Raw genomic sequence first — 26,326 nt, forward strand, 5'->3', positions numbered from 1 at the left:
CGGCCCTTCTCCTCTTCTTCCTCCTCCTTCCTCCAACTGGCCATCGAAGAGGAAGAGAAGGAAGAAGAGAAGAAACTGCAGCAACACCCCTTCTCCTCTTCCTCCTCCTCCTCGATGGCCACCTGGAACAGGAGGAGGAGGAAGAGGAGGAGAAGGGGCGCTACTGCGTTTCTTCGCTTCTTTCTCCTCTTCCTCTTCAATGGCCAGTTGGAGGAGGGGGAGGAGAAAGGCAGCAGCGGCCCTTCTCCTCTTCTTCCTCCTCCTTCCTCCAACTGGCCATCGAAGAGGAAGAGAAGGAAGAAGAGAAGAAACTGCAGCAACACCCCTTCTCCTCTTCCTCCTCCTCCTCGATGGCTAGCTGGAGGAAGAAGAGGAGAAGGGGCGCTGCTGCGTTTCTTCGCTTCTTTCTCCTCTTCCTCTTCAATGGTCAGTTGGAGGAGAGGGAGGAGAAAGGCAGCAGCGGCCCTTCTCTTCTTCCTCCTCTTTCCTCCAACTGGCCATTGAAGAGGAAGAGGGGGAAGAAGAGAAGAAACTGCAGCAACACCCCTTCTCCTCTTCCTCCTCCTCCTCGATGGCCAGCTGGAACAGGAGGAGGAAGAAGAGGAGGAGAAGGGGCGCTACTGCGTTTCTTCGCTTCTTTCTCTTCTTCCTCTTCAATGGCCAGTTGGAGGAGGGGGAGGAGAAAGGCAGCAGCAGCCTTTCTCCTCTTCCTCCTCCTCCTTCCTCCAACTGGCCATCGAAGAGGAAGAGAAGGAAGAAGAGAAGAAACTGCAGCAACACCCCTTCTCCTCTTCCTCCTCCTCCTCGATGGCCAGCTGGAACAGGAGGAGGAGGAAGAGGAGGAGAAGGGGCGTTACTGCGTTTCTTCGCTTCTTTCTCTTCTTCCTCTTCAATGGCCAGTTGGAGGAGGGGGAGGAGAAAGGCAGCAGCGGCCCTTCTCCTCTTCTTCCTCCTCCTTCCTCCAACTGGCCATCGAAGAGGAAGAGAAGAAAGAAGAGAAGAAACTGCAGCAACACCCCTTCTCCTCTTCCTCCTCCTCCTCGATGGCTAGCTGGAGAAAGAAGAGGAGAAGGGGCGCTGCTGCCTGGGCAGCGTAGATAAGCGACTGCTCCAACTCCCAGAGCAGGCAATGCTGCTAGACCAGCCCAGCGTGAGCTGCCTGCCGGGAGCTAAAGCCAGGAGGGCCGAGTGGAGAAGGGGAGCCCAGCTCTGCTTCTTCCTCCTCCCCAGCCTCCTGCTCCTCCTCCTCCTCCTCCAGACACCGGTGCCCAGCTCTCCCTCCGGCTTTGACGGCGCCCATTTATCCGGCCCTTTCTTGCTGCCCTTGGGAGGGGCAGCCCTTCAGGGCACGGTGACCCAGCGCGGGCCGGATAAATGCCCCTGGGGGGCCACATACGGCCCGCGGGCCTTAGTTTGGGGACCCCTGTTCTAGAATATAAAAAGACATTTTTACTCCCCGCCTGGCCCCGCCCATCCTCAAGTATATAAGGCCCCTGGGCGGGGCCAGCCACCAGTCCTCTATCCGCCGCTTGGGCATCAGCTGGAGAACCTTAGTGCGAGCTCTGTATTATCTGGATTGCTCCTATTCTGGTTCGTTTTGCTATTCTGTCTTTGATTCTTCATTGATCCTTAACTGGTTCCTAATAGGCAGGGCTTCCATTTCTTTGAAAGTGCGCCGATTGCCCCAATGTTTTACCTCACACTAATGGGTATTCCCTCTGCTTGGCTTGCCTAGGAGAGGGACACCTCTCGTAGGCTTGCCCCGTTTGCAGGGCCTTCACACCTCATAATAATAATAATAATAATAGTGAGTCCAGGCTTAAGGTGGCCTTATATGTAAAGCCCCTTCTACTCCCAAGCAGCCAATGTCTGCCGATTTCTTGCACTTACCTTTCTGGCTAATTGCGGCGTCAGGGTGCTCCCCTCAAAAAGTAGGCGAAAAAACTGAGGAACAAGGGCCGCCAAGATGGCCGCCAGGGCCCTCAGCCTAACCAGAGCCTGATTAAAAAGGCGGGAACTCCATCTAGTGCCATTTCGCAAGCCGCTTCTCAGCCTCCGTCTAGAGTGCAGAGAGAAACCCTGCTCCCCCTGCCGGCCTCTGAGCGGTTACTGCAGTCTTTTATGGAGCCCCTCTCTTCTTTATTATTACTATCATTCTATTCTTATTGTTAAACTGTGTTACTGGTTTTGATTTTTGCCGGGACTGCACTACGTATCAGGCCGGTAAGGGTGTTTACCGCCTCTTGTGAGGACGGGGGGGGGGGCAATTGTTTGGCTTGAATGGGTGCGCTATGTCTATCTCTGGGCTTGCCTTTCCCTTCTGTGCCTCAGAGAGATATGATACCCTCATTGTCGTTCGTGAGGAGAAAAACCCTGAGCTAAAGGGGCAACTAGTTGCTCCCTGAAATGCTGCTTTAAATGCTCTTCCAACTGCACCACCTGGTGGCTGATATTGCTATGTCGCACATCAGCCTCTCCTCGTCCACGCTCTCCAGGGTTGGGAGCGCGTCGCCGGGCTTCGCAGAGACTGCGGCTCAGGGACCTGGCTGTCGCGGTTTGTTTGCCGCTGCCGTTCTCATCGAGACCTTATGTGCTGGCTCAGGCCAGATCATCGCGCCCGGGTCTTTGGCTCCCTGGCAATGCCCGAAGAGTCCCGCTCTGCGGGCCTAGGGCTACAGCTGCGCACCTGAGACTGCGGTCCCGTCGTTGCCCTCCATTGCACCGCCTCTGGTGATCCCACCCAGGGGGTCCAGGGCTGGAGTTGCTTGCCCGAGACTGCGGTCCCGTGGCTACCCTCCATGGCGCTGCCCCCAACAATCCCGCTCAGCGGATCTAGGGCAAGAGCTGCGCACCGAGACTTCGGTCCCCAGGCTGCCCTCCATGGCGCCGCCCCCAGCGATCCAGCCGAGTGGATCTAGGGCTAGAACTGTGTGCCCGAGACTTTGGTCCCGTGGCCACCCTCCATGGCGCTGCCCCCAGCAATCCCGTCGAGGAGATCCAGTTTGGTCTTTATCAGTCTTTAGATGAGGGTGGCAGTGGTGTCAGTAAGTGAGTGAAGGTAGTGCAAGTCCCATCATCCAAAGTCCATCCCCTTTCAAACTGCAGCAGGATGTAGAGTGGATCATGGGGGCTCTGTGTGCCAAACAACACCAGGACGTAACGTGGGTCATGAGAGGTCTATGTGCCAAGTTTGGTGTTCATCCGTCATTGGATGAGGTTTGCAGAGGTCTCAGAATGTGAGTAAAGGTACTGGAAGTTCCATCATCCATGGTCCACCCTTCTCCAAACTGCACCAGGATGTTGAGTGGGTCATTGAAGCTCCATGTGCCAAGTTTAGTCTTGATTAGTCATTGGCGAGGGTCTCAGTGGTCTCAGGAAGTGAGTGAAGTGACTGCAAGTCCCATGATCCATTGTAAATTCTTCAAAACCGCACCAGGATGTAGAGTGGGTCATGCTGGGTCTCTGTGTAAATTGTGGTCCCGATCCATCATTGTTGGCAGTTGTAATGGTGTTAGGAAGGGAGTGCAGGTATTGCAAGTCCCATCGTCCATGGTGCATCCTTCTTCAAACTGCACCTGGATGTAGAGTGCGTCATGGAGACTCAGTGTGCCAAGTTTAGTATTTATTGGTAATTGGATGAGGGTTGCAGTGATCTGAAGAATTGTGCAATGGTACTGCAAGTCCCATAATCCACGGCCCATCCCCGGCCAAACCACACCAGGACGTAAAGTGGGTCATGAGAGGTCTCTGTGCCAAGTTTGGTCCTGATCAGTCATTGGATAAGGTTAACAGCGGTCTCAGAATATGAGTGGTGGTACTGCAAGTCCCATCATCCATGGTTCATACTCCTCCAAACTGCAGTAGGATGTAAAGTGGGTGATGGGGGCTCTGTGTGCCAAGTCTGTTCTGTATTGGTAGTGTTCTGACCCAGTCCCCGGCCTTTCCTTTCCTCTCTGTCATCTCGGAATGTTGGATTTGAGACTGGCCAATCAGAGACCATATGCAAATTTCCTTCTCATGTCTCCGTTTCTGCCATGAACTCTTTTCTCCACCAGGGGCTCCTCTTGAAGCTGGCCAATCAGAGACCATATGCAAATAGCAGCACTGCGGCAGCCAATCCAAATGTTGGAACTTTCAGGCTGGCCAATCAGAATGCTGGCACATACACCGCCACACCGCCACACTTTTGGCCTCCACATACAAACTTTCACCTTTATTATATACTAGCTTGGGTACCCGGCGCTGCCCGGGTTATTTGAGAAAGGAATTGGGTCTCAAGGTTGGTCTTTATCAGTTATTTATATGGCTTACAGTGGTCTTAGGAAGTTAGTGAAGGTACTGCGAGTCCCATCATCTGTGGTCCATCCTCCTCCAAACTGCACCAGAATGGAGAGTGGGTCATGAGGGCCCTGTGTGCCGAGTTTTGTTCTTGCTCAGTCATTGGATGAGGGTCACAGTGGTCTCAGAAAGTGAGTTTAGGTACTGCAAGTCCCATCCTCCATAGTCTGTTCTCCCCCAAACCTCATTTGAATGTTGAGTTGGCCAAGGGGGCTCTCTGTACCAAGTTTGGTCTTTATTGGTATTCGTATAAGTGTCGCTGTGGTTTCAGGGAGTGAGTGAAGGTACTTGGAATCCCATCATCCATCGTCCGTTCTCCTTCAAACAGCATTGGGATGTAGAGTGGATCATGGGTGCTCTGTGTGCCAAGTTTGGTTTTGATCGGACATCAGATGAGGGTTGCAGCAGTCTTGGGAAGGGAGTGGAGGTACTTGAAGTCCCATCATCCATGGTCTGTCCTCCTCGAAAGTGCACCAGGATGTAGAGTGGGCAATAGGGACTATGTGTGCCAAGTTTGGTCTTGATCACTCATTGGTGAGGATCTCGGTGGTCTCAGGAAGTGAATGAAGTGACTGCAAGTCCCATCATCCATTGTCAAATTCTTCCAAACTGCACCAGGATGTAGAGTGGGTCATGCGGGCTCTCTGTGTGAATTGTGGTCCTGATGCATCATTGTTGGCAGTTGTAATGGTCTTGGGAAGGGAGTTCAGGTATTGCAAGTCCCATCGTCCATGGTGCATCCTCCTCCAACTTGCACCAGGATGTAGAGTGCGTCATGAAGACTCAGTGTGCCAAGTTTTGGTCTTTATCGGTAATTGGATGAGGGTTGCAGTGGTCTCAAGAATTGAGCAAAGGTACTGCAAGTCCCATAATCCACGGTCCATCCCCGGCCAAACCACACCAGGACATAAAGTGGGTCATGAGAGGTCTATGTGCCAAGTTTGTTCCTGATCGGTCATTGGATGAGGTTAACAGCGGTCTCAGAATGTGAGTGATGGTACTGCAAGTCCCATCATCCATGGTTCATCCTCCTCCAAACTGCAGTAGGATGTCGAGTGCATCATGGGGGCTCTGTGTGCCAAGTCTGGTCTGTATTGTTAATTGTCTGACTCAGCTCCTGGCCTTTTCCTTTCCTCTCTTTGTCATCTCGGAATCTTGGAATGGAGGCTGGCCAATCAGAGACCATATGCAAATTTCCTTCTCATGTCCCCGTTTCTGCCATAAACTCTTTTCTCCACCAGGGGCTCCTATTGAAGCTGGCCAATCAGAGACCATATGCAAATAGCACCACAGCGGCAGCCAATCAGAACGCTGGCACATACTCCTCCCGCCACACTTTTGTCCTCCGCATACAAGTTTTGACTTTTATTATATACACTAGCTTGGGGACCCGGCGCTGCCCGGGTAATTAGAGAAAGTGGGTAATGGCGGCTCTGTATGCCAAGTTTGATGTTTATTGGTCATTGGATGACGGTTGCATTGTTTTCAGGTAGTGAGTGAAGGTACTTGAAGTCCCATCATCCATGGTCAACCCTCCTCCAAACAGCAGCAGGATATAGAGTGGGTCATGGGGGCTCTGTGTGCCAAGTTTGGTCTTTATCAGTCATTGAATGAGGGTGGCAGTATTTTCAGTAAGTGAGTGAAGGTACTGCAAGTCCCATCATCCAAAGTCAAACCTTCAAACTGCAGGTGGATGCAGAGTGGGTCATGGGGGCTCTGTGTGCTAAGTTTGGTCTTTATTAGTCATTGGATTAGGGTCACAGTGGTTTCAGTAAGTGAGTAAAGGTACTGCAAGTCCCATCATCCATGGTCAACCCTCCTCCAAACAGCATTGGGATGTAGAGTGGGTCATGGGGGCTCTGTGTGCCAAGTTTGGTCTTGATTGGACATTAGATGAGGGTTGCAGCAGTCTTGGGAAGGGAGTGAAGGTACTTGAAGTCCCATCATCCATGGTCTATCCTCCTCAAAAGTGCACCAGGATGTAGAGTGGGTCATGGGGACTCTGTATGCCAAGTTTGGTCTTGATCAGTCATTGGCAAGGGTCTTAGTGGCCTCAGGAAGTGAGTGAAGTGACTGCAAGTCCCATAATCCATTTCCAAATTTTTCCAAACTGCACCAGGATGTAGAGTGGGTCATGCGTGCTCTCTGTGCGAATTGTGATCCTGATCCATCACTGTTGGCAGTTGCAATGGTCTCAGGAAGGGAGTGCAGGTATTGCAAGTCCCATCGTCTATGGTGCATCCTCCCCCAAACCGCACCAGGATGTAGAGTGCATCAAGGAGACTCAGTGTGCCAAATTTTGTCTTTATCGGTAATTGGATGAGGGTTGCATTGGTCGCAGGAATTGAGCAAAGGTACTGCAAGTCCTATAATCCATGGTCCATCCCCGGCCAAAACACACTGGGACGTAAAGTGGGTCATGAGAGGTCTATGTGCCAAGTTTGGTCCTGATCAGTCATTGGATGAGGTTAACAGCGGTCTCAGAATGTGAGTGATGGTACTGCAAGTCCCATCATCCATGGTTCATCCTCCTCCAAACTGCAGTAGGATGTCGAGTGGGTCTTGTGTGCTCTGTTTGCCAAGTGTGGTCTGTATTGGTAATTTTCTGACAGAGCCCCTGGCCTTTCCTTTCCTCCCTTTGTCATCTCGGAATGTTGGATTTGAGGCTGGCCAATCAGAGACCATATGCAAATTTCCTTCTGTCATGTCCCTGTTTCTGTCATGAACCCTTTTCTCCACCAGGGGCTCCTGTTGAAGCAGGCCAATCAGGGATCATATGCAAATAGCACCACAGCAGCAGCCAGTCAAAATCTTGGAACTTTCAGCCTGGCCAATCAGAAAGCCGGCACATACACCACCACACATCCGCCGCATACAAGTTTTGACTTTTATTATATACTAGCTTGGGGACCCGGCGTTGCCCGGGTTATTAGAGAAAGTGGGTAATGGTGGTTCTCTATGCCAAGTTTGGTCTTTGGTCTTTGGATAACGGCTGCATTATTTTCAGGAAGTGAGTGAAGGTACTTGAAGTCCCATCATCCATGGCCCATCCTCCTACAAACAGCAGCAGGATATAGAGTGTGTCATGGGGGCTCTGTGTGCCAAGTTTGGTCTTTATCAGTCATTAGATGAGGGTGGCAGTGGTGTCAGTAAGTGAGTGAAGGTAGTGCAAGTCCCATCATCCAAAGCCCATCCCCTTACAAACTGCAGCAGGATGTAGAGTGGATCATGGGGGCTCTGTGTGCCAAGTGTGGTCTTGATTGGTCATTAGAAGAGGGTTGCAGCAATCTTTGGAAGGGAGTGGAGGTACTTGAAGTCCCATCATCCATGATCTGTCCTCCTCCAAACTGCACCAGGATGTAGAGTGGGTCATTGGAGCTCCATGTGCCAAGTGTAGTCTTGATTAGTCATTGGCGAGGGTCTCAGTGGTCTCAGGAAGTGAGCAAAGGTACTGCAAGTCCCATCATCCATCTCCAAAGTTTTCTAAAGAACACCAGGACGTGAAGTGGGTCATGAGAGGTCTATGTGCCAAGTTTGGTCTTGATCCGTCATTGGATGAGGTTTGCAGAGGTCTCAGAATGTGAGTGCAGGTATTGCAAGTCCCATTGTCCATGGTGCATCCTCCTTCAAACTGCACCTGGATGTAGAGTGCGTCATGGAGACTCAGTGTGCCAAGTTTGGTCTTTATTGGTAATTGGATGAGGGTTGCAGTGGTCTGAAGAATTGAGCAATGGTACTGCAAGTCCCATAATCCACAGTCCATACCCGGCCAAACCACACCAGGACGTAAAGTGGGTCATGAGAGGTCTCTGTGCGAAGTTTGGTCCTGTTCAGTCATTGGATAAGGTTAACAGCGTTCTCAGAATGTGAGTGGTGGTACTGCAAGTCCCATCATCCATGGTTCATGCTCCTCCAAACTGCAGTAGGATGTAGAGTGGGTGATGGGGGCTCTGTGTGCCTATTTCGGTCTGTATTGGTAGTGTTCTGACCCATCCCCCGGCCTTTCCTTTCCTTCTCTTTGTCATCTTGGAATGTTGGATTTGAGGCTGGCCAATCAGAGACCATATGCAAATTTCCTTCTGTCATGCCCCGTTTCTGCCATGAACCCTCTTCTCCACCAGGGGCTCCTATTGAAGCTGGCCAATCAGAGACCATATGCAAATAGCACCACAGCGGCAACCAATCAGAACGCTGCCACATACACCGCCCTATGTCCTTCCTCTGTCCGATACAAACAAACACTCTTCTTTATTATATATTAGCTTGGGGACCCGGCGTTGCCCGGGTTATTAGAGAAAGTGGGTAATGGTGGTTCTGTATGCCAAGTTTGGTCTTTATTGGTCTTTGGATAACGGCTGCATTATTTTCAGGAAGTGAGTGAAGGTACTTGAAGTCCCATCATCCATGGGTCATCCTCCTACAAACAGCAGCAGGATATAGAGTGGGTCATGGGGGCTCTGTGTGCCAAGTTTGGTCTTTATCAGTCATTAGATGAGGGTGGCAGTGGTGTCAGTAAGTGAGTGAAGGTATTGCAAGTCCCATCATCCAAAGTCCATCCCCTTTCAAACAGTATCAGGATGTAGAGTGGGTCATGGGTGTTCTGTGTGCCAAGTGTGGTCTTGATTGGTCATTAGAAGAGGGTTGCAGCAGTCTTGGGAAGGGAGTGGAGGTACTTGAAGTCCCATCATCCATGGTCTGTCCTCCTCCAAACTGCAGCAGAATGTAGTGTGGGTCATTGGAGCTCCATGTGCCAAGTTTAGTCTTGATTAGTCATTGGCGAGGGTCTCAGTGGTCTCAGGAAGTGAGCAAAGGTACTGCAAGTCCCATCATCCATCTCCAAAGTTTTCCAAACAACACCAGGACGTAAAGTGGGTCATGAGAGGTCTATGTGCCAAGTTTGGTCTTGATCCGTCATTGGATGAGGTTTGCAGAGGTCTCAGAATGTGAGTGAAGGTACTGGAAGTTCCATCATCCATGGTCCACCCTTCTCCAAAACTGCAGCAGGATGTAGAGTGGGTCATTGGAGCTCTGTGTGGCAACGTTGGTCTTGATTGGTCATTAGATGAGTTTTGCAGCAGTCTTGGGTAGTGGAGGTACTTGAAGTCCCATCATCCATGGTCTGTCGTCCTCCAAACTGCTCCAGGATGTAGAGTGGGTCATTGAAGCTCCATGTGCCAAGTTTAGTCTTGATGAGTCATTGGCGAGGGTCTCAGTGGTCTCAGGAAGTGAGTGAAGTGACTGCAAGTCCCATGATCCATTGTAAATTCTTCCAAACCGCACCAGGATGTAGAGTGAGTTATGCGGGCTCTCTGTGTAAATTGTGGTCCTGATCCATCATTGTTGGCAGTTATAATGGTCTTAGGAAGGGAGTGCAGGTATTGCAAGTCCCATCGTCCATGGTGCATCCTCCTTCAAACTGCACCTGGATGTAGAGTGCGTCATGGAGACTCAGTGTGCCAAGTTTGGTATTTATTGGTAATTGGATGAGGGTTGCAATGGTCTGAAGAATTGAGCAATGGTACTGCAAGTCCCATAATCCACGGTCCATCCCCGGCCAAACCACACCAGGACGTAAAGTGGGTCATGAGAGGTCTCTGTGCGAAGTTTGGTCCTGATCAGTCATTGGATAAGGTTAACAGCGGTCTCAGAATGTGGTGAGTGGTGGTACTGCAAGCCCCATCATCCATGGTTCATAGTCCTCCAAACTGCAGTAGGTGATGGGGGCTCTGTGTGCCAATTTCGGTCTGTATTGGTAGTGTTCTGACCCAGCCCCCCCCGGCCTTTTCCTTTCCTCTCTTTGTCATCTCGGAATGTTGGATTTGAGGCTGGCCAATCAGAGACCATATGCAAATTTCCTTCTGTCATGCCCCGTTTCTGCCATGAACCCTCTTCTCCACCAGGGGCTCCTCTTGAAGCTGGCCAATCTGACCATATGCAAATAGCACCACTGCGGCAGCCAATCCAAATGTTGGAACTTTCAGGCAGGCCAATCAAAACGCTGCCACATACACCGTCCGCCCTCCCTCCACAATTCCTCTGTCCGATACAAAGAAGCACTCTTCTTTATTATATACTGGCTTGGGGACCCGGCGCTGCCCGGGTTATTAGAGAAAGTGGGTAATGGCGGTTCTGTATGCCAAGTTTGGTCTTTATCGGTCATTGGATTAGGGTCGCAGTGGTTTCAGTAAGTGAGTAAATGTACTGCAAATTCTATCATCCATGGTCAACCCTCCTCCAAACAGTATCAGGATGTAGAGTGGGTCATGGGTGTTCTGTGTGCCAAGTTTGGTCTTGATTGGACATTAGATGAGGGTTGCAGCAGTCTTGGGAAGGGAGTGGAGGTACTTGAAGTCCCATCATCCATGGTCTGTCCTCCTCAAACGTGCACCAGGATGTAGAGTGGGTCATGCGGACTCTGTGTGCCAAGTTTGGTCTTGATCCGTCATTGGCGAGGGTCTCAGTGGTCTCAGGAAGTGAGTGAAGTGACTTCAAGTCCCATCATCCATTTCCATATTTTTCCAAACTGCACCAGGATGTAGAGTGGGTCATGTGGGCTCTCTGTGCGAATTGTGATCCTGATCTATCACTGTTGGCAGTTGTAATGGTCTCAGGAAGGGAGTGCAGGTATTGCAAGTCCCATCGTCCATGGTGCATCCTCCCCCAAACCGCACCAGGATGTAGAGTGTGTCATGGAGACTCAGTGTGCAAAGTTTGGTCTTTATTGGTAATTGCATGAGGGTTGCAGTGGTTTCAAGAATTGAGCAAAGGTACTGCAAGTCCCATAATCCAAGGTCCATCCCCGGCCAAACCACACCAGGATGTAAAGTGGGGCATGAGAGGTCTATGTGCCAAGTTTGGTCCTGATCAGTCATTGGATGAGGTTAACAGCGGTCTCAGAATGTGAGTGATGGTACCGCAAGTCCCATCATCCATGGTTCATCCTCCTCCAAACTGCAGTAGGATGTAGAGTGGGTGATGGGGGCTCTGTGTGCCTATTTCGGTCTGTATTGGGAGTGTTCTGACCCAGCCCCCGGCCTTTCCTTTCCTCTCTTTGTCATCTCGGAATGTTGGGTTTGAGGCTGGCCAATCAGAGACCATATGCAAATTTCCTTCTCATGTCCCCGTTTCTTCCATGAACTCTTTTCTCCACCAGGGGCTCCTCTTGAAGCTGGCCAATCAGAGACCATATGCAAATAGCACCACTGCGGCAGCCAATCCGAATGTTGGAACTTTCAGGCTGGCCAATCAAAACGCTGGCACATACTCCTCCCGCCACACCGCCACACATCCGCCACATACAAGTTTTGACTTTTATTATATGTATAGATATAGATAGATATATAGATAGATAGATACAGATATAGATTGGTCATGGGAGTTCTGTGTGCCACGTTTGGTTCAGTTCCCTCATGGGTGGAGTTCAGAATGCTATTTGATTGTAGGTGAGGTTGAGAGTGTGTGACCCATCCAATGTCTTTATATGTTTGAGCCTTCTATGCTTGAGTGGGGATTCTAACTCATTGTTGTTGTTGTTTGCCTTCAAATCATTCCTTGGTTTGCCTCTGAGGCTGAGAGTGTGTGACCCAGCCAATAGCTTTCTATGGTTGAGCAGGGATTCTAACTCTGTTGTTGTTGTCATACCTTGGTTTGACTCTGAGGCTGAGTGTGTGAACTATCCAATGGCTTTATATGTTTGAACGGGGATTCTAACTCTGTTGCAGTTGTTGTTGTTTGCCTTCAAGTCATTCCTTGGTTTGACTCTGAGGCTGAGAGTGTGTGACCCATCCAATAGCCTTCTATGGCTTTATATGTTTGAACGGGGATTCTAACTCTGTTGTAGTTGTTGTTGTTTGCCTTCAAGTCATTCCTTGGTTTGCCTCTGCGGCTGAGAGTGTGTGACCCATCATTGTGTGAGCCCACAGTGCTCTCTGGAGGGAACTGAACCAGAACTCTCAAACCCAATGCCCACCAACCCTGTCTCATGTTTTCTGTTGGGTCAAGGGAGTCCTGTGTGCCAGGTTTGGTTCAATTCCATCATTGGTGGAGTTCAGAATGCTCTTTGATTGTAGGTGAACTATACATCTCAGCAACTACAACTCCCAAATGACAAAATCAGGTTTTCTTAGTAATGGCCACTCCTTGGGTCAGTAGGTGTCTTGTGCCCAAATTTGGCGACAATGCGTCCAGTGGTTTTTGAGTTCTGTTAATCCCACAAACAAACCTTTCATTTTTATTTCTGTAGATGATGATGATGATGATGATAAACTTTATGTTAATAATAGTAATACTAGTGAATGCATAGAACCAGGTTGTGGGAAGGGGCCCCCTAGGCGATCCAGACTCACCCCCCTGCCACGACCCAGCTCATTCTCTGGGGCTTGGCAGCTGGTTCTGTGCTGAGTTCCTTGAGAGAGGAGAATGGGGCCAGGGAAGCCCCAGAGAGTGTTGCGGATTGCAGCTCCCATCATTCTTCACAGGTCTGCTCCTATGGAGAGCAGAGATGCCATCATGGAGGAACATAGGCCTTGCATTGGTGACATCGAAGGACTTGATGGTTGATTGACAAGGTGTCAACTGAGGCCTTATCCAAGGCTGTGGCCTTATCCAAGGTGTGAGACATGAATCTGAGTCAGTCTACCTGACATTGAGCTACTGGCCAACTACACCACATTTGTTGCTGTGAATTTTCTGAACTGCCTGGCCGTTTTCCAGAAGCATTCTCTCCTGACGTTTCGCCTGCATCTATGGCAGCATCCTCAGAGGTTGTGAGGTCTGTGGGAAACTGGCAAGGGAGGTTTATATCCCTGTGGAATGAGGTCCAGGGAGGGAGAAAGGACTCCTGTCTGCTTGAGGTTGCAAGTGTGAAGGTTGCAATTAGCCCCCTTGATTGGCATTGAATAGCCTTGCAACTTCAAAGCTTGGTTGGAAGAGACCTCATGGGCCATCCAGTCCAACCCCATTCTGCCAAGAAGCAGGAATATTGCATTCAAATCACCCCTGACAGATGGCCATCCAGCCTCTGTTTAAAAGCTTCCAAAGAAGCAGCCTCCACCACACTCCGGGGCAGAGAGTTCCACTGCTGAACAGCTCTCACAGTCAGGAAGTTCTTCCTCGTGTTCAGATGGAATCTCCTCTCTTGTAGTTTGAAGCCATTGTTCCATTGCGTCCTAGTCTCCAAGGAAGCAGAAAACAAGCTTGCTCCCTCCTCCCTGTGGCTTCCTCTCACATATTTATCCATGGCTATCACATCTCCTCTCAGCCTTCTCTCCTTCAGGCTAAACATGCCCAGCTCCTTAGGCTCTCTACTTTGCTCTCCGCACTGGCCCGCCCCCTTCTTCATTCTGAAGCTGAATGTGGACCAGGGAGGACACTCAAGGTCTGTCTCTGGGCCCTTGGGGGGTGGCAGCTCCCTTGCCTTGGCACCCCCAGCGCCTCTTTGGCCCTGAGTCAGGATCCCCTCCCCCAGGTTGTTCCCCTGGGCTGGGGGTTGGTGGTTTAGCAGGGCTCTGCCAGCCTGCCTTCCTCCCTTGTCTCCTCCCCTGGCTTTGCCTGGTTTTGACTTTTTGAAGCTGTGAAAGGACATCCTCTTAAACTTCTTTTAACTGTTACAGGGCAAAGCCAAAAAAGCAAAGAAAGAACCAAATTCCCTTGTAGGAATGGTCATTAATATTTCAATAAAAGGCAAGACACAAAGTTATAATAAACTGGGTTAAGGCCAGTGTGATTCGCTTTATTTTCAGTTCAATTGCTTCCTTGATAGGACTTCAAAGTGATAGGACTTGTTTGGCCCCTCCCCCACCCTGTTTCTTTCACCGCTAGGCATGTTGGCTGTGGGGCCTTTCTGCCCTGGCTCAGCGCTTATGGATCTGGCCTGCCTGTTAGGCCAAGCGCTGGCGGCACACCCTCCATCCACCCTTAGGAGCTTCTTGGCTGGCCTCCTGGTTGCCTGATGATGCCAGTTGCTCGTGGACAGGACATCACTGTGCACGTGGCAGTCGTCCATCTTGGCCGCAGCAGCCATTTTATATACTGAAGCCATCTATAGCCCCATGGCTGGCAGCCATTTTATGGTGGTTGACTGACACCGAGACAGCCACTTAATTACACAGTGGCTGCACGACCTAGGCTGTTTTGGACAGCACATAGATGAAGGTGAATCACACCAATTACTCACCAGGTTTTTACTGTTTTAAGTTATGAATAAATTAGCCACAACGCATGTTACTATCATTCGTCACAAATGCATGTTGGTTTTATTTAAAAACACATTTATAAACCCTTGGGCTGTGAGGACTGAAGACCGACAGGTCGCAGGTTCGGATCTGGGGAGAGGCTGATGAGCTCCCTCTATCAGCTCCAGCTCCTCATGCGGGGACATGGAAAAAGCCTCCCACAAGGATAACAAACATCAAACCATCTGTGCCTGCCCTGGTCAACGTCCTTGCAGATGGCCAATTCCTTCTGTGGCTAACTAAGATTTTATTTCTTATTTTATTTATTTATTTGTTTATTTTTAACCATTTTTACAACACAATGTCAACAATAATGACTGTCAATATATGGGATTGTGGCGCAGCTGGCTGAGTGTCAGCTGCATTAAGATCACTCTGACCAAAAGGTCATGAGTCCGAAGCCAGCCCGGGTTGGAGTGGGCTTCCAACCAATTGTGTAGCCTGTTGTTGACCTTTGCAACCCAAAAGACAGTTGCATCTGTCAAGTAGGAAAATTAGGTACCACCTTGTGTGGGGAGGCTAAATTAATGAGGCCATAAAAAAGACTCCAGCAAAACGATGAGGGGAATGCGGAAGTACTTTCATCAGTGTCGCAGATGGACGATGAAAGCGACAGCTCCCCTGGCAGCCAAGAAAAATTAAATAGCCTCTGTGTATGTCTGTATACGTTGTATGTCAAATTGGCATTGAATGTTTGCCATATATGTGTACATTGCAATCTGCCCTTAGTCCCCTGCGGAGTGAGAAGGGCGGGATGTAAATACTGTAAATAAATAAATAAATAATAAGCATACACAATATTATAAAATAAATAAAGTTACTCCTGGTCACTGAAGCCATTCCATATGCTGTATCCATTGCACCGAGCTCCAGGATAACCCAAACAGCAAAGTAAAAATACATTTTATTTTGGAAAACATTCAATCCATCTGCGTCCATTGAAATAAATCACCAATGGTGACCCTGGAGCCTCAAAGGCCACCACTAACATGTTGTCTCTAGCCCTGTCTCCAGGAGGAGACGCTATTGAGTTTTAAATTTATTTTAACCAGCCAAAGGTCAGCTCTGGTCAAATATATCACTGACCAAATGGGGCGACCGTGTGTGTGTGTGAGATGACATCACAAAACAAAAAAGGCTTGGCCTGACACTACAACTTTAGAACAATTTTCCTTTTTTGTTTAATTAATCTATAAAAGTCACTGAGGGCGTGGTTAAACAAACTAAATATATAAACCCTGCCGACAGGTTTGTGAAACTGAAGGAGGCAACGTGAGATGACGATGCAATGGGCCAATCTTTATATCCGAAAATGTATGAGGCCCCCCATTCTCATTAATTTTTGTCATTAGCCCATGGTAGTCTTAGGCAACTGAAAGTTGTTAACAGAATCCAACTAGACATATATAGGACTGATCTCAGTTAACTACAGCATGGAAATCACCAGATAGTATTATAGGGCTTTATGGCTGACATGTTTTGAAGTGTCTACTTCAGAGCTTATAAATATGTGTGTGTGTATGTGTATAATAAGTATCCCGTACGTCCTGGAAAGGGGAAAACGTTAATTAATTTTAAATTTTGCAGATCAGGCTTTATCTGAAATGGAAACCATAACGAAAAACCATTAACAATTAGCGAGCTGTGGCCATATTATGTAGCCTTAAATCATTTTTCGATTGTATCGGCCCCATAGCTGGGGGCCTTCACAAAAGGAAGAAGGATCAGGACTCTCTCTTAGTAATATAGTGTCTCCTGGGTTGAGGAGTAAGCCCCAGAACAAGGGCTAATGACTGAGAAATCACGATTTCTAGTTGCGAAGTCTCACTAATCTGAGTATTTGCAACTCGTTGCTTTTGGCACCAGGGCTGTAGTGGGGAAGCAATTATCGCAAGGAGTGTCATCGGAGTAATAGTTTGTATATAGTGCCTATCATATGTCTTTTTTGCATTTTGTTAATCAAGCAATAGGTGTTAAACCACCCAAGCTGTTTAAACAAGCTCTGAACATGAGTGGGGCCGCCCGCTGAACGGAATAACATTTGTTTAGAGAGAACTCTGTATTTTGATAAGTTATCAAGGCACAATACATTATGGTTTGAACCAAAACACACTGGCCATATTCCCTAGGGGAGTGGCCTCTCTGATAGTCTCTGGAATGTTATCTGTTAAAACTGGCAGTGTTATGTTTCAGTGTGCCTATGAAGGGCGGCTATCTGTTGTCATTAACCTAGCCACTAGAGGTTGTCTGGCCATGCCTTGCTGGATCGGGCTTTGGTCTCAAAGCTGTATGTCTAAGAATGAGGTACCTGTGGATGTGGTTGTCTCACTGGACGACAATGTCTTGTCGACAGACCGTGAGCTCTGGGAGCTGGGATCAGCTCAGCTGGGCTGAGTGCACCTGCTGGTTGAGTGTGTGATGATTAAGTGGCCGCAGGTGCCTGGGCTCATCCTCCCTAGGAGTTGTTGGGCATCGGTCAGCTTCTAAAACAGATAATATAGGAGAAAAGAGCCTCGAACCTTGATGCCTTACATGCCTGGCCAATAGTCTGGGAAGTAGCTGGGGATGGTATCCCCCTTTGTGTTATACTTTAAATATTCAATTGGGTGGCTCTACCAAAGACCGATTGCTCACTATGAGCTTGGTCACGGTCACTATTAAGTTGAAAGCTCTAAACATTACAGATCTTGGTCAGAACCCATAAAACATGCAAGGGACAAAGGGCTCCACCATCCAGTGACGGATGCGACACGAGCACCTACTCGCTTAGGGCCATTACCCAATCTATTCAAATGGTTTTTATTTTGTGACAGCTCCTTTTCTTACCATGATATTTGCTGGCTGACAAATATTAATGTTGGACAATGGTCATTAAGGCCCTTCTTTATGGGCTTGAGATACACAACTTGAGATATATTTATATCCATCGGGGCCGCCCAAATGTTAACCGATCAGGCGGGAATACGATTCAACCCCGAGAGAGTCACAAGTGAAACCCATTCATATCATTTTCTTCTAACAACCAACTGGTTTCATGAACAGGGGCTTTGGTCACGTATGGAGGTCCCCTCACCTTTTGGTATAGTGCTTTTGCTATGCCCACAGGGACAAGTATCAAGCTCACTGGAGTCCCCTAGATGACCATTTAGGGCCTATTAATGGTCACAAGTGAATGAAGAGATGCAAGAGGCTGATGTTGGGACGGTTGTATCCCTTTATTGTTGCAGCTAGGAGCGAATCCCCATCCGATGTTCTGGTCAACTATAATTCCATGCCGTGGGTGGCATGTTGGTGTGATGTCCGGAAGCTGGCTGAATAAAGATAAAAGCCAGGTTTTTTTTGTGGTGACCCAAGAAAAAGGGGACACTACCTACACGGTGGTTCGATTCGAGACAGATGGTATCCAGCTTTCTGATTTCGCCAACATGTTTGGTGATTGGAGGCTGTTTTGGAGATGCCCGGTCATCGATTCCTTGCCGTGGGTGACATGTTGGTGGCGATGTCCGGAAACTGGCTGAATCAAGATGGGAGCCAGGTGTTTTTTGTACTGACCCAAGATAAAGGGGCTCACTGGCTATACAGTGGTTTGACTTGAGACAGATGGTATCCATCTTTCTGATTTTACCAACACGTGTGGTGTTGGGAGACGGTTTTGAGATGTCCCGGTCATCAATGATTCCTTGCCCTGGATGGCATGTTGGTGGTGATGTCCAGAAGCTGGCTAAATCAAGATGGGAGCCAGGTGTTTTTTGTGACAAACCAAATATAAAGGGGCTCGCTGGCTACATAGTATTTTGACTAATAATAAGACCCAATTTTCGAGACAGATTATATCCATCTTTCTGATTTTACCAACACGTTTGGTGATTAGAGGCTGGTTTTTGGAGCTGTGGTCAGGACTTGGTGGGGGATGGGGGCAAAATATCTGCCCCCAATCCGTGGCGATAAATAATTCAGAAAAACTAATAATTTGGTGTACGCCCAAGACACACCCTTCAGGGGTGAAGGCCATTAACTAAAACACTCACCTAAGGTTCAATTTGATTAGGTGAAGGGAATTATAATGGCCTAAAAATAGAGAGATTATGGTCTCCGATACTCTGAGAGGGACTTCTACACATTTCCTTCAGAGGTTACATGGATTGGGTGTCCAGGGGACCCGGGTGTTTTACCCTAACTAACCCAGAGGTAGGCTGGACAGAGACGCTACCTCGGCTTTGCCACCAAGTTCAAGATCCATAAAATTGAGATCCAGTCAAAGTTAAACAGATAACAATTAATAAAAGTTGCCCATATTTCAAATCCAAATATTGTTGTGTGGTCTCGTTATTTCGGGGGTTAGCAGGCAAACAATTTAGTTAAATTATCTTTTCTGAAAACAAGGGGATTGGGAGACGCTTCATCTTGATGGTGTCCTGTCCCTTTCGTTTTGCCTCAGAACGCTTGGTTGGATTCATTTCTTTTCTCCAACTAATCTGGATTATATTCCTGTTAACCTTTTGGAAGCAGGACTGGTTGTTTCTTGAGTTTGGGCCAGCTGCACTGCTGCATGCTTTTTCCTTGGTTGTAATCACCTCTGTAATATGGAAGCCCCTTTTGAGCCTGGCCCTTTCAGAAGGTGCCTGGGATCCCAACGGGGCTCCTTCTGTCACGCCATGTCTCAAACTCAAATGATCACACCTTGCTCTGTGGTGGTGGCTGCAAAGAGATCCTGCATTTCCCTCTTGTTTAGTCATGTTTGTTTAATTCAGTTTTGGTAAGATGCTCGGAGCTTAGAGGTTCTCCTGGGATTGGACTCTTAAACAGTTGCAGGGTCCCCAGGCAGAAACCTACTTTCCATGGGGGGAAATCAGACTTTGATTCACCTGCCTGGCAGAGCAAGGCTTTCCACGTTGAAGCCTTGATGTTTTCCATCTGTTTGTCCCATTAGGTGAACTGCCGCGTGAGTGTGCCGGACAACCATCCAGGTTCATCCATCCGCATGGCGCACAGTGGAGAATACCAAGAGGTAAGGGTTGCTGCACCGTTGAGGCAACTGAGTTCAAGTTTGGGATCTGCTTGGCGTTTCCTTGGAGCCTCTTTTCTTTGGGGAAACCGAGGTGATGGATTACCATTTGAGGGGGCACATTGCGGTGGCAAGAGGGAGTCTTTCAAAGAAGCTCAAGTTGATGGTATGTGCAGTTTCTGAAGGGGAAAGAAATGCCTGAAGTTTATGGCAATGGCCAAGGAGGATTTGTGAAATGATGAAGATCAATAAATTGATTAGGCTGATGGAGGAGAAGTATTGGTCTGCCTTAGAGAGAGAGTGGGGATAATAATAATAATAATAATAATAATAATAATAATAATATTTTATTTGTACCCTGCTACCATCTCCCCAAGGGACTCAGAGCGGCTTACATGAGGCCGAGCCCACGGCACATCAATAAACAAAGGCAATAACAAATAATCAATACAACAATTAAAATAAAATAAATCTCAGAAACAAAAATACACAATAAGCAATAAACAATAACAATAGTAACATACAGCATTTATTGATAGACTGGGGAGTGGACTCATTGTGGGATTTATAAGTTATCAATATGTCATTAAAGGTAGAAGTGTCATTATATAATCATTCTTAAAGAGAGCCCAGGAAAGGTAAAGGTTTCCCCTGACATTAAGTGGATAGTAGTCGTGTCCGCACACCTCCATTTCTAATAGACACCTCCAAGGTCATGTGGCTAGCATGACCGCATGGAGTGTTGTTACCTTCCCACAGAAGCTATTGATCTGCTCACATCGTTTTGAACTGCTAAGTTGGCAGAAACTGGGGCTAACAGTGGGAGCTCACCCCGCTCCCCGGATTCAAACCTTTGGGTCAGCAAGTTGAGCAGCGTAGCAGTTTAATCTGCTGTGCCACCAGGGCAGGGGCCCTTTGAGACTAGTCAGAACTACAAAAGCATCCGAAGGAGGAGAGGTCTGTCGATTAGACGAGTAGATGAGTGTTGACGTTTCTTCATTAGTTTTGCTTTGGTACGCCTGTTTTGTCACTGGTTTGACTTGATAGCTTTGTTAGCTGAGGCAGTGATACCCCAAGACCCCCCAAACCAAACCAAAAGAAGTCCAACCATTGGGAGAATGAATGGGACAAGTGACTCACCTCGGTTTTAGATAGATGTGGAGAGATTGCCGTGGAGGCAGCTCGCTCCCTTTGGGGACTTCTTGGGCAAAAGGGAAAGGCTGCCTAGGACTTCCTCCGTTGGAAGGAGGAGGAAGGAACCTGTCGTTGAAGAGCAGCTGCAAAATCGCCTCTTGTCTCTCCCTTCAGAGCTGTTTTCTGATTTCTCCATGTCCAGGATTCTTTCCAAGAGGCCTCTGATGTGGTTGCTCAGCCTTTGGTGGAAGACCTTGTCCATGGGAACAAAGGTATGTTGCTTCTGTTGCAGATATTCCAAGGTTTTAAAAACCAAGATTCCTCCTCCTCTTCCTCCTCAAGCTCCCAGAACATTTGTGGCCGAATCTTGATCAGAATGTGGAATACGAACACTGCATATTTAGATCTTGTGTGTGCTCAGCACTGGCAGGAAGTCTAGTTTCATGGCCTGCAGGAGTTTGGTACTCAGGGCTGAAAATGCCACACAATTCTTCAAAATGAATTGACATGTATATGCCACACCAAATTTGTCCAGGTTTTGAGGCTTACCAACTTTGGCGCACGAGCTGCCGCCTCAGTCAAGACCAGGAAACCTCAGCATCAGAGAATCCTCTAATGCCGTAAAACAGTGGTTCCAACCTGTGGTCCATGGACCACCCGTGGTCCACAAGGACACAAATATGGCCCATGGCCTCTCCGTTACTATACCATAGCAACGAGAGTGACTGGTCTTGCGAAACCCTCTTCTATTGCTTTTATATGGTTTATATCAGTGGTTCTCAGCCTTCCGAATGCCGCGACCCCTTAATGCACTTCCTCATGTTGTGGTGACTCCCAAGCATCACATCATTTTTGTTGCTACTGTACTTCATACTGTAATTTGGTGGTCAACCCTCCTGTTCAAGGAGCTCCACTGGCTACCATTCATTTTCCGGTCCCAATTCAAGGTGCAGGTTCTCACCTACAAAGCCCTGAACGGTTTGGGACCCGCCTACCTGCGTGACTGCATCTCCCACGCAATCTCTTCGATCATCTGGAGAGCCTGCCCTGCTCGCGCTCCTACCTGCATCGCAAGGGCGATTGGTGGGGACGAGGGACAGGGCCTTCTCTGTGGTGGCCCCTCGACTCTGGAACTCACTCCCTAAGGACATCAGGCATGCCCGAACCTTGACAGTCTTCAGGAGGAGCTTGAAGACGTGGTTGTTCAAGTGTGCTTTCCCAGAATAATGATCCCATAGCACTTTGTCCTCCAAAGCACTTTATATTGTTTTAGGTCTGCTTGTATGTTTCCACAAACCACCCCATCACATGTCCAGCATCATTTTTTTAAAATTTTAATTACATTTGGCCTGCCCATAGATTTTAAAGTGTGTTGTCCTATTTGATAATGCTTCTGTTATTGTTTTATTGTTTTGTTGTTTTAAATTGCTTGTATCGTTGTTATTGCTTGTATTGTTGTACTGTGGGCTCGGCCTCATGTAAGCCGCACCGAGTCCCTTGGGGAGATGGTAGCAGGATATAAATAAAGTATTGTTATTGTTGTTGTTGTTGTTGTTGTTGTTGTTGTTGTTGTTATAACCATAACTTCATAACTGTGATTTTGCATCTACACCAGTGGTCCTCTTCCTTCCTCATTCCACGAGCCCTTAATACAGTGACCCCCAACCATCACATTATTTTCGTTGCTACTTCATAACTGTGATTTTGCATCTACACCAGTGGTCCTCATCCTTCCTCATTCTACGAGCCCTTAATACAGTGACCCCCAACCATCACATTATTTTCTTTGCTGCTTCATAACTGTGATTTTGCATCTACACCAGTGGTCCTCATCCTTCCGAATGCCACGACCCATTAATACAGTTCCTCATGGTAGTTCTTCCTAATGTTTAGGTGGTATATCTTTTCCTAAAGTTTTAATCTGTTGCTCCATGTCCTAGTCTCTAGAGCAGCAGAAAACAAACTTGACCCCTTATCAAAGTGACACCTTTCAAATATTTCAACACAGCTGTCAAGTTCCTTCTCAGACGTTTTTTCTCCAAGCTAAACATACCCAGTTTCCTAAGCTGCTTTGCTTCTAAACTTTTGACTATTTTGGTTGCTGCACGATTCCTTTAAAATCATTCCGAGTTTTTTCGCATGACAGCATAGAAATGGTTGAAAGGAAATCACATCCTGGATTCTTAATGTAGACCATATTCACCTATTTCATTACACTTACAACATACTAGAAAATGACTTTATTTATTGAGACAGAGATATTTGTTGTTGTTTATTCGTTCAGTCATTTCCGTGACCTCATGGGCCAGTCCACACCAGAGCTCCCTGTCGGCTGTCGACACCCCCAGCTCCTTCAAGGTTAAGCCACTCACTTCAAGGATAACATCAATTCATCTTGCTCTTGGTCGGCCCCTCTTCCTTTTTCCTTTCATTTTCCCCAGCATTATTATCATTCTCCAAGCTTTTCTGTCTTCTTATTATGTGGCCGAAGTGTTTCATCTTTGCCTTTAATACCCTTCCCTCCAGTGATTAGTTGGGCTTTTATTTCCTGGAGTCTGGACTAGTTTGATCTTCTTGCGGTCTAAGGCACTCTCAGTTTTCCTCCAACACCACAGTTCAAAAGCATCTATCTTCCTTTGCTCAGCCTTCCTTATGGTGAAGCTCTTGAATCCATAGGTTACTACGGGGAATACCATTGCTTTAACTATGCGGATTTTTGTTGCCAGTGTGATGTCTCTACTCTTAACTGTTTTATCAAGATTGGTCATTGCTCTCCTCCCAAGAAGTAAACGTCTTCTGATTTTCTGGCTGTAGTCTGCGAAATACAGGGTGAGGCAGCATAATTTCCTTTATTCAGAACTTAATAAAACCAATTGCATGAATCAGATTTTTTTTTATAATGTAGGCACATATATAACCTTTTTTTAAACATAGTTTTGAAGATCAAATTAGGTAGGTGATGTCCGCCATTCTCCTTTCTCCATACACTGAGTAAACCGATTTCTGGCATTTGTTATGACTCTTGCCAGCATAGCAGGCGTTATGTTGGCAATTTCTTCCTGGATGTTGGTCTTCAAATCTTGTAGGCTCCTTGGACAGTTCACATAAACACGGGATTTCAAAAAACCTCATGGGAAAAAAATCACAAGGTGCCAAATCTGGAGAGCGGGCCGGCCACTCCAAATCCGCTCGAAAGGTAGGCCTCAACGGCAAAAGCACTGTCCTCACTGTTCCAACGCATGATGGCGACTGAACTGTGTCAGGACAAGACTTTATACTCCCGCCTCTCGAACAAGACCACTAGCTCTCCGCTACGTCTTCAACCGACAGAATGGCTCGCATTTTTAAAAAGGAAGTTATGCTGCCTCACCCTGTATTAAAATGTCAAAATCTGCCTCTGTTGGGAAATAATAGGTGTGTTACTTTTGAACGTACTGTTGTTACAAGAATACACACACACACACACACACACACACACACACACAGTTCAAATGCTATTTTTACTTTTTTCCAACCATAGGAAAGAATTCAATAATTGAAGATATGGAGCAAGAAGTTCAGGAACTGATAAGCAAAATTAATGAGAATCGGAAGAAAGACGAGGAGTTCATGATGACGTTCAGAGAAAATCTTTGGATAAAGGTAAAGTCATATAGTTATAATGCACAAGTTGCATTCTGATTAATTGGGAAGAATAACTACAAGTCCCCTAAATTATTGTGTTTTCTTCCTATTTCCTAGTGTTCTGTGTTGGCTTCTTGTACTTAGTCAATACTCAGAATTCAATAACGCCAAGTATTTTAGAAAAAAATAGTCACCAGAATCTTTTACTTGCTCATAAAATCTTTTCCCCAAAAATTCAGATATGGTTGCATCTTTCCCATTTTACACACTGAAAATCTTTTCAGCGTCCATCCTATTTCCTCTTTTCAGTATGTTCTTTAATATAATCTGACTCTTTTCATGTAAAGAAATGTTCAAACGTTCTTTCTGGCATTTGTATTACACTATGTAACACAATTTTTATTCCTGGATTATAAATGTAATTTCCGAATTAGTTCTAACAATATGGAAAAGTTTATTAAACTGCACAAACTTTGTTTTTGCGGGATACCCTGCAGCACATTTTGCTATAGTTTTCCATTGACTATCTTGTAGAGTACCAACCAATTCAACATAGTTTGTAGCAGCCACAAAAATGAAGTTTCTGGAGTATAACAACTCAAGTACTACACAATTAAAAAGGAAAGAATACTTTCAAACCAGGAACAGAATTTTTCAAATTTAGTTTCATAGTATAACTGCTCCCCCTGCTCTCTGCTCAATTTCCTTTTTTCCCCCTGGTGAGTTAAGTTACACCACAGGAGCTGCTGAGTTTATTAATATCAACCTTTGCGCTGTTTCAAAGGACATGATTGGTGGTTGGATTCTAACTGCATAGCTGCTCCTTAAATTTCTGATCATTCCACTGATGTATGGTCGTAACTATTCATTGTTATTTGTCCAAAAGTGGACCTCAAGTTATGTATGGGACATCTCCAAGAACCATAGTTCATGACGTTGAAAAATCATGGCTGTAAATTACTTGATTGTGTCAAACACCCTGTAATGCGGTCTCCCTCATTTCCTAATATTAGACCATCATCTTTTCTAACAACTCACACTGTCTTATGTCATTTTATGATATTTACTCAAAGTAGCCATTACTAAATTCTCATATGGTTATATGTGGATATGTTTGCAAGTGTTGAGAAGTAAAATTTGTCAAAGTCTTTTAACTTAGGACAAGCTCTTCATAAAGGATTTTTAAAAAATCTTTAGCTCTTATTAATTCTTCTCTTTCTTCTGAAAGGTTTCAAGCTTATTAGAAGAGTCAGAAGAAAGGCTGCTTACCGCTTATGACCATAGCATGAAGCTCATTCAGGACAATCTCCAAGAGGTTTTTGAGAATATAGAGAGTATTAGGGAGATTGAGACTGAGCTCAGACAATTGGGTTCAAATATTGAATAAAGACCTGTATGGTCAGGCTGAACCATACAGAAAAAAAACCATACAGAAAAAAGGAAGAAACAAGATACAAAAAACCAATGCTGATTCTAATTCATGAAATTTGTAACATGTTTATTTAGAATGGAAATAAATATTCAGAACTGTTTGAAATTAAATAAATATTTCTAATGTTGACTATAAGCTTTCAATTACTTTGTTACTTCAACATCTCAAACGTGTAAATGTGTTGGCGTTCATTGATTCTGGGAAACAACAAATATGAAATAGTTTATCTATAAACTAACAGGTGCAAGTTTTCATTGCCGAATATTAAAATCATGCAATCACATATTGTATAAAATGCTACAAAACCATCAAGATGAACTACAAATCCCAGCAACTACAACTCCCAAATGTCAAGATTCTATTTCCCCCAAACTCCACCAGTGTTCACATTTGGCCATACTGAGTATTCATGCCAAATTGGGTCCAGATCCATCAATGTTTGAGTCCACAATTCTCAGTGGACGTAGTTGAACTACAACTCCCAAACTCTAGGTCCATGCCCACCAAACCCTTCTAGTGTTTTCTGTTGGTCATGGGTGTCCTGTGTGCCACGTTTGGTTC

General features: G+C 46.7%; 1 protein-coding gene across 1 annotated transcript; it reads left to right on the top strand.

The window, feature by feature from the left end:
- Nucleotides 1–1,504: 1,504 nt before the first annotated feature.
- LOC137097945 (synaptonemal complex central element protein 2-like) lies at nucleotides 1,505–25,857 on the top strand. The gene is made up of 5 exons (XM_067473416.1): nucleotides 1,505–1,590; nucleotides 19,501–19,578; nucleotides 20,912–20,981; nucleotides 24,230–24,351; nucleotides 25,562–25,857. Exons 2-5 carry the CDS (start codon nucleotides 19,552–19,554, stop codon nucleotides 25,718–25,720), a joined length of 378 nt encoding a protein of 125 aa, XP_067329517.1. The 5' UTR covers nucleotides 1,505–1,590; nucleotides 19,501–19,551; the 3' UTR covers nucleotides 25,721–25,857.
- The last annotated feature ends 469 nt before the right edge of the window (nucleotides 25,858–26,326 follow it).

Source organism: Anolis sagrei, chromosome X (assembly GCF_037176765.1).
Source record: "Anolis sagrei isolate rAnoSag1 chromosome X, rAnoSag1.mat, whole genome shotgun sequence".
Lineage (NCBI taxonomy): Eukaryota > Metazoa > Chordata > Lepidosauria > Squamata > Dactyloidae > Anolis > Anolis sagrei.

Coding starts and splice junctions, on each gene's coding strand:
- LOC137097945 (XM_067473416.1), top strand. CDS start 19,552: ATGGCGCACAGTGGAGAATACCAAGAG. Junction 19,579..20,911: donor ACAGTGGAGAATACCAAGAG/GTAAGGGTTGCT, acceptor CTCCATGTCCAG/GATTCTTTCCAAGAGGCCTC. Junction 20,982..24,229: donor CCTTGTCCATGGGAACAAAG/GTATGTTGCTTC, acceptor TTCCAACCATAG/GAAAGAATTCAATAATTGAA.